The sequence below is a fragment of the Phoca vitulina genome, unplaced genomic scaffold (assembly GCF_004348235.1).
Source record: "Phoca vitulina isolate PV1807 unplaced genomic scaffold, GSC_HSeal_1.0 scaffold83, whole genome shotgun sequence".
Lineage (NCBI taxonomy): Eukaryota > Metazoa > Chordata > Mammalia > Carnivora > Phocidae > Phoca > Phoca vitulina.
Genome location: NW_022589786.1, coordinates 1,758,984 through 1,767,857, shown reverse-complemented (window position 1 = coordinate 1,767,857; position 8,874 = coordinate 1,758,984). Strand labels below are relative to the sequence as shown.

The window sequence follows — 8,874 nt, the reverse complement described above, 5'->3', positions numbered from 1 at the left end:
TCCATTCAGAATCATGCAATATCATGTTCTTTAGTCTCTTTCAATGCAGAATATTTAAAAGGCCTGTTCTTGGTTTTTGAAAGTTGTAGATGAGTTATTTTATAGAAGGTTTCTGAATTTGAGTTTGTCTCATGTTTCCTAGTGGCTATATTCAGGTTGTGCATTTTTGGCAGGGAAATACAGAAGATACTCTATATTCTTCGCGTTGTATACTTTGAGATAGTATCCATGATGTTGATTTGCCCCATCACTAACTATGCTAACCTTGATCACTTGTGCCAGTTAGTGTCTGCAATGTTTCTCTACTCTACTGTTACTCTTTCTCCTTCCAAATTAGTAAATATTTTGTGATGAGATCCCTTGAGATTATTTGAATATCTCATTTTTCATCACAGTTTTACTCATGGTATTAAGTGAGGCCATGTTCAAATAGGGCAAACTATATAAGTAAATTCATGTAATCTTACATGTTCAAATTGTACTTTTGCCTTTTCACTTTCTAGTATCAATTTCTAAGGAACTAAAATGTTCCCATTTCTCAAACCAAGAAAAAAACCCCACATTTACTGATCATGGGCCTTTACTTCAACATACCAAACACATTTCCAAAAATGTTGTCTATGTGTTCAGGCCTGGGTAAATGTTGGAGAAGGATGGACATACAGATCCTAATCAACCCTTTCATTTCCGTAGGACTTTACAGTTTATAAAGCATGTTCACATGCATATATCATCTGACTCTGACAATATACAGGTTAAATTAGGGATTTGATTTTGTCGGTAAGGAAAGAAATATTGCACATGTAAATGACCAACCTACAGCTACACACCTGGTGATGTTCAAGTTGGCATAAGCATACAAGTCTCCCGTTCCAAGTTTTGTTGTGTTCTCTTGAGCTGCTTGGTGGAGTTTTATAAAGAAGACAATGATGATGAATATGCCAAAGACCTCAGGGAGGCAAGTGCTGATGAATACATAGAGAAGTGAGTAAAACTTAATAAAGTCATTTTTTTCTTCAAGGCCTAAACTTGGAGAGGTAACAATTTAAAAATAAACCTACTTTATACTTACATTTATAGTGATGTAACAGTTTCCCTGTGGCAAAGATTTACTTTTCCTGGCAGGGAAAAAGGAAAAGAAAAGATATTAATAGATATACCATAGTAAGAAATATGTATATAAATTCCACTGATGTTAAAAGCTTATGATGAAAACCAAAAATCTTCATTGCCAATATCACTTCGGTGGGAGCTAATTTTAACCATTTCTATTCTAAGGTTGTTACCGTCACAATTCTCAATATTTAAGAAATCAAGAAATAGAGGTATAAGTATACCTTATTATTTATTGACTACCATCTATGAAGGAAAGTCATTAATTTATATTACCTTACAACCTTTAGTTCTTCCCAATTTTTGATGAGTATATCATGACTTTTCAAAAATTCTGCACACTACCTTTATAACTTTAAATAATATATCTTGGTCACTTTCTATTATTCTCATCCTTAGGCAACATCTCATAATCCTACAAGAAACTTACATGCCTCCATACACTTCCCTCAGTCAACTTTTCTCTCTAAAGATTTGTCACCTCTATGTTTATTTTTACATTTAAGACATTAAAAATATGCACATTCTGTTCTGTATGCCATAATTCATTCTTCTACAGTTCAACCACAGGTTAATTCCAAAATTTGAAGAGCAATAACTATTTTTAAACATCATTTATAAATTTTAAAAGGATTCTGGGAATGTATCAATTGTGGGCCAAATCTAGACTTCAATTTCAGAAAGATCAGAAATCTTCTTTAAGGTGGTGAGTTGTGGTAAGTGTTGGAAGAAAAGGAGAAATGTCATCAACAGCTAGTATTGGGCTCTGAATACAATATGGACCAAAGACCTGAGGCTGCTCAGGTCTGCAATGAAGCCAGATGTTTCCTCATTGTCTTTATGCAGTGTGGTGTGTAGAACCAACGCTAGCTAGACTCAGCGCCAACAGAACCATCCACCATTTACAGTTCTGCAATTCTGCCCATTATTTCCCTCTGGGAGCTTCTTTTGTCTCACCTGAGAAGCTAGGCTGATCATGTCTACCTTATGATGGACGCAGTGTGAGGATTAAATGAGACAAGGAATATGAAAGTCTTTTGTGAACTATAAGTGTTTTACAGATGTTATGTACTGGGTCATTTCATAGTAGAAAGAGTTTGATTCCCAAGAGTATTGAGATATGATGGATGAAATTCTGAAAACACTTTTTTGGGCCCTGGATTGGGAGTAGCAGATCTGGGTTCTTGTCCTCGTCTTCCATATGAGCAATGAGGCATTTCCAATTTTGGGAGTTCAGAGTTTCTATCCATAAAAAGAGGCTGTTTACTGGGTCTCTTTCATCCATGATGATCAGGAATTCTTATATAGGTGTGTATTTTGCCCACATTTTGTATCATGTTTCCATTGATATCTTTCCCTGATCTTCATGCACAGTTGCCAGGGATTTTGTAGGTTTTTCCATCTGTACCATACTTGGGGGTGAGGATGGGCTCACAGTGTAGGGGTATGCCCATGCCATGGCCTTTATCACAGTCCAACTACCTGGAGAAAGAGAGCTTTTTTGTACAAAGAAATGAGCTTCTGAGGACTCAGTTCTGCTGAGGAGATGTGAGTGAGATCAGAGGAAGAATGAGAAGGACTGAGGTAGCCAAAAGTTTGAAGGCAGTAGGGGAGAGAGGGGTGAGCAAGTGGAGCAATATGGAAATCAGACTCCTAAGAAGGTATAAACAACTGAAAATATATAAGAAAGATTAGTGAGGAGCACTGGGAAAGTGCAGGTGTTTGTTTAAGACAGGGCAAACAGTGTCAGGTGCAGGAGTAGATCAAGACCAAGAAAAGGAAAGACAAGAGAAGCTGAAGATCTAAGAAGATGGGAGGAATTGGCATGATGAGAAGAGCACAGCAGACTGAGAAACCTGTGGGGTTGTGGGCAACTCAGGCGTGGGGATGCTCCACATACACAAGCAGGTGTGAGCAGCTCAGGAGAGGATCACACCAGGAGGGGTGGGAGCTTGGAACCCGGAAGTGAGAGCCGCTGAAGGTGGCAAGCAACTGAAGAGGGCTAAGCCAGCAAGACCATTTGACCACCTATTCTAGGCCCTGTCCAGATCACAACTTCTCCCTATCTGCTACTTTTACCTCAGCAGCTTTGTTTGTCTAAGATACTTCCCTATCCTTGCTCTTCTTCACAGTTTCCATAGTTGACTTGACCATGATCTGGCTTGACCTTGACTTTGAACTTGACTCTGATTCAGACCCATATTTTATCCCAATCATCCAGACCATGTTAGGTGCGTCATGATCATGGGGACAGAGTCTGTACTTATGTGATTATACAACACTTTAGCAGTAGAATATAAATGCAGGCATGATCCAATTGTTTATAAGCCTTTTCATACGACTTTTATGGAGTTACCATAACTATGGATTCCCTCTCTCTTTTTTTTTTTTAAAGATTTTATTTATTTATTTGAGAGAGTGAGAATGAGAGAGAGAGAGAGCATATGAGAGGGAGGAGGGTCAGCGGGAGAAGCAGACTCCCTGCTGAGCAGGAAGCCCGATGCGGGACTCGATCCCAGGACTCCAGGATCATGACCTGAGCCGAAGGCAGTCGCTTAACCAACTGAGCCACCCAGGCGCCCTCTTTTTTTTTTTTTTTAGATTTTATTTTTTTATCTGAGATAGAGAGTGAGAGAGAAAGAGCACGAGTGGGGGAGAGAGGGAGAGGGAGAAACAGGCTCCCCACTGAGCAGAAAGCCCGATGCAGGGTTTGATCCCAGGACCCTGGGATCATGACCTGAGCCAAAGGCAGACGCTTAACCAACTGAGCCACCCAGGCACCCCTCCCTTTCTCTTCTTGAGTCTATGAGGAGATAAGGTTTCCACAGACCTCCTTGTATCTTTAGGGAAGCCTGTAGGTGGGCAGGACTATCCTCTTTCAATCTCTGGGCCAAGAACAGTTCTGGAGCAAGTGAGGGAAGAAGTGAACATGGGGAGGAGAAAATGAGGACCATGAAAGTATACCAAGGCCTAATCTGGGTCACTAATTTCTTGTGAGCTATGCCTATCACTGAAGACTTCCTCAAAGTGTTGTGGTCACATAAGCATCATCTATAGAAGGAACTCCAGCTTCATCACTAAGAATGAATTAGAGGTCTCTGTATTTAAAACAAATGTACAGTTTGCCAGTACGGCCAATGTTGTCCTGGTACATAGTGGTATCTGCATTTTACAGTTATGGAAAGCAAGTGTTAGACCAAGCAATGCAGTAGTCAGTGCCAGAGATGTTCTATTAAGGCTCCAGCAGGAGGTTAGCAAGGTGAGAGATAAGAAAGGAGAAATTATGGAATGCTCATGGAAAGAAATGGGCAGGAAAATCTTCCCTCCAGGGTTGACTTCTTATAATGAAGGAGGTGCCCCTCTAACGAACTTTGGAAAAGAGACTAATATAAAGGACCAGTATGGTCCATAGGCTAGTTCCCAGTGGCAGGTACTGATTAAGGAAAGTAAAGACTCCAGGAGAGGGTAAGGTGTTCACTGATGTGTGTGTGTGTGTGTGTGTGTGTGTGTGTGTGTGTGTGTGTGTCTTGGAAGTTACTTGGCATTCTTCATACAAAACTTTCTCGTAAAGAAGATTTATATATCCCTCAGTTTTATTTTTAAACTGAGATATTACATCCCAATCTAAGAAACAAATACAAGCAGAAGTAAAGATAAACTCTCTGGGGAGATTCTTTTATTGAGGTACAAAAAGAAGCCCGGAAGTCAGTGAGGCATGAGTTTGAGGAAGACCACAACAACTTTCTCCACTCAACAAAGATGACTCTGAATCTGTCTCTGCCCCTACCCAGAGCACTGGTCAAGATGAGGGAAAAGGCAGTCAGAGCCCGGGGATGATGACAATGACTGTGAAGATACCATCGCTCCGTACCCATGTCTGTGGAGAAGTTAACATCTTCCTTCATGAAGAAGCTGAACTTTTCCATTACTTTTCCTATGAGAAAACACATAACAAGATTCATTAAACAAGAGGAAATGTTATATGCCAGAGCCAAAAGGAACTATAGAAATTATGAGGCAGAGCTTAATGTTATAGATGAAGAAACTGAATCCCTGAAAAGGAAGGTCCTTGCCACAGGCAGTTTCTGACAGAGACAGAAGCAGAGTCTCCCTAGTCCAGTGATATTTCCACCATACCTACTGCCTCCACTGATCCCAGAACCAGGGCCCATCAACCAATATCCTACAATAACAATGGAGGAGGACACGGGAAGCTGAGGTGGCCTGCCCCTCAGCCTTTCCTGGCCAGCAAGGCCTGTGATGAAGCTGGGTCATGCGTTAGTGAGAACTGCCACCACATGTCCCTTTCAGTGTCCTTGAACACAAGCCAGCTTCTAGGCCAAGAGCCCAATGGGTGTGCATGTTAGAGAATCTTCCCTTTTGTGAATTTTCCCTGTTCCTGAATAGAAATAAAGATGCAGACATATCCTTCTGAGCTCAGGGCCTAAACTGATATTCTAACTTGTTTAAATAATCACAAAGATGAAAAATACAAGACCGAAGATGGGTAGCGAAAATCCAGTGGTCTAAAGGAGACTTAATAATGAACGAAGTGGACTTAGTGTAAGGTAAGAAATGCTAAGGTGCCTGTTCTGCATTAAAGAAGTGACAACTACCTAGTTATATTGCCTTCAGAAATCGTTCACAGGCCAAACAAAAATACCTAAGCAAAACATGCCCAGGTCTAAGCACTGGCAGCTTGCATCTCCCTCTTTTAGATAAGAGAAAACAATTTTTGTGGTAGCCTTCTCCTCTTCCCCCATAAGGCTACAGTTATTTAGAGCCCTTAGGAATTTGAGAAGGATAAAGGCGCTCTAGCCACAGTTTGTCTAAGAATCAAGCAGTATGGCCTCACGTCTCTTAGAAATCATGTAGGATAGTGGTTTTCAATGATTTTTTATTATGGGGGTCAAGATCTTTTCTTCTAACAAGATACTGTGTAGAACTCCACTACCTAAAATAGCCAAAAGCTGAACTTTGGGGGTTGGAGATCACCCCCAGATGATCCCCTTAGCCCCCTTGCCTCCATAGAACCTCTGGGCTCCTGGTCTTACTGGATTCCCTCAATTGAGACAGGAATTGGCAGTTGGGTGATGGATGGAACTAGTTTAAGCTGGCAGAGCAGGTGGCCCAAACCTCGCCTGACTGTGACACAGATGGTTTTCTCTCTCTACCAGCTGCTTCTGGGTGGGAATCAGCGCAGCTTATGGAGAGTGAAACAAGCTCATAGAGGAGAGGTTTGCAGTGGAGGACACTGGCTGTGACTTCTTTTTTCTTCCCACGAGGTACTCACAAGTTCTCAATGCATAGGTGGCATTCATTCCCATAGGTGATGTAGTCAGAACCACAAACGGGCAGGTATGTGATGGGGCAGGGGATGGCCACCACTGGGTACTTCTTATAAATGCTGCAGTCCACCTGCTACGGACACAAGAGAATGCCCTAAGCTATGCTGGCCTCTGTTGGGCAGGAAGCAAAATACCATCCTAGGAGTCCCAGGTCAGATATTCTGATGCTGCTTCTATTAATAATATTATCACCATGACAAATACTAGTACCGCTGTCCCCACCTCTGTTACTACTAGCACACGCTGTTAATAATTCCTGAGCATTTCCATGCTAGCCTTTAAGCTTAAATTATACATGATTTTTTTTTGTTTAATATTCATAACAACTGAATAGGGTAGGTTCTACCATTACACCTATTTATAGATGGGTGAAATTCAGGCTTAAAAACAGAGAACTTGCATAATGTAAAAGCTAGTCAGTGATGGGGTTGGGATTTAAATCTAGAGCCTGTGCAATTAACCATGGTAACTCTGTCCTGCCTCTCACATGTTGTCCTTTCCATGAAGACTTTACCAACCTCTCAGCTGGAAGTCATCTCTCTCTCCTTTAACTTGGGATATTTTTTAGTCTACAGTTGCTTAAATGTATGTCATATTTCTTCAACTGCCTTCTGGAAAGAAGAGGAGATTTTTTATCTGTGCCCGCCTCCTCCTTTGCCCCCTCCCCAAACATGCTGAATTAATTCTACATATATATTTCAAAACCTTTTGTTGACTAAATGACAGTCAATAGGAATTGAAATTAAAATGTAATTCAATATACTCACTGTTGTTAAAGGCAGACTAGCAGCTTCTGAAAGAGAGTTACAGATGGAAATGTTAAAAATAAAGCAAAGTCTTAAAGTCTCATGAATTAATGTTAATTTGGGCCTATGGATTGAGACTCTGTATTTGCTCTGGTGACGAATCTTAGCACACACTCTGTTCTTATATAAAACTCCAGCTGTTTGCTGAAGAAGCCAAATGGCCAATAAGGTAAGCCCTTTATTCAGATAGGAGAATTAACTGGTTTCCTCCCTTTATTGACATGGGGCATTTTCTGGAGTTTATCATGTCTTTGATAATGATTCAAAGTCAGATAGCAATAGAAAGTATTGCAGTCACCCCTCCTAAGAGCCTGAAGTGCCGCCATCTTTGATATTCTCCCCTCTGAACTGATACAAAGAAATGGAATGTTCTTAAGGTGTTAGACTCTTAATTTATTTAAATAATTTTCATCATATAAAAGTCTAATTGTTGACTCCTGGGCTTTGGAGAATTGTGTTTTATTTCAGTCCTCCTGGATTGATTTGGAGAGACATCCAAGTTTTTCTGTGTCATTGCACTGAGGAATAGTAACTAATAACACCAGCCACTTCCAGTGTCCTTACGGAATGGTAGACTTATGAAGAAATTAGTTCTTTTTTTCCCTATGGCTCCATGGATGAAAATAAAAATCCTTGAAAGGGAAAACACTGGACCCAACCACCTTCCCCCAACACCTGTTGGTACATAAGAGTTTCCCTTCCCAGGCCAGGGCTGTTTGTATTATAAGCCAGTACACTTTAAATCCACATGACCAGACATTTTCCTCCAATCCTGAGAAGGGGTTATTTGGGAAGACAAGCTTACTGGCTACACAGGCCACTCTCTGCCCTTAACTCACCCGAGTTGCTGAAGAAATGAGTCATTGTGCAGAGCAGAAGGAGCCCCCCGATGATCTTCATGGTGGAGACGGCTGTAGAGGCTCTCAGGGCTGTCACACCAGCTACATCAGCCATACCCTAGGAAAGGGGTTAGGTTTATATGCCAGTCCTTGGTTTCTCCACCTTTCCTGTGAGGTCATCCAGAGTCAGTGTTGGCTCTGAGAGGTTCTCAAGGCACAATGTCACACCCTGGGTGGTGTTGCGGTTCTTGTCACTTAATTGCTACTTATTATCTGACCGCGAAATTGATTATTTGAGGTGAGAAGTATTTTCCTGCTTGCACCAGAGGTGGGGACTGTTATTTAGAATTCTCAACTTCAAGTAGTAGAAGAGATTAACTACTGACTGCTTGGCCTAGTTATGAAATAAGTAAAAATATCAAACTTTTTTTTCACCAAATAAAGAATATTAGATTCAGATTGGATAGATCACACTTAGGTTTATATTCTGCCTCCTGGGGAAATACTGTTTCTTTTTGAAGCAATGGACATAGGAAGCAAGCTGGGACCTGGTGGGAGGAACAGTGACCTTAGCGTTTATGAGACTTGGAGAAGGCATTGACATTTTCTAGCTGTGTGACCTTGGGTAAGTCATTTATGGGCCATGAGCCTGTATCAGTCAGAGAGACCTGTTTATGCTGTGCTAACATATAACCTAAAGATTTCTGTGACTTAATATACGTTTGTTTTTCACTCAAGCTATCCACATACAGTTGTCAGCAGACGGTG

At 41.0% G+C, this 8,874-nt stretch overlaps 1 protein-coding gene across 1 annotated transcript; it reads right to left on the bottom strand.

Moving 5' to 3' along the window:
- Positions 1-4,784: 4,784 nt before the first annotated feature.
- Positions 4,785-8,167, bottom strand: SPINK7 (serine peptidase inhibitor Kazal type 7). Its single transcript, XM_032395224.1, is given in 3 exon segments — positions 4,785-5,047; positions 6,407-6,572; positions 8,107-8,167. Coding segments are annotated over 3 exon segments (273 nt in total). The 3' UTR covers positions 4,785-5,001.
- Positions 8,168-8,874: the final 707 nt, after the last annotated feature.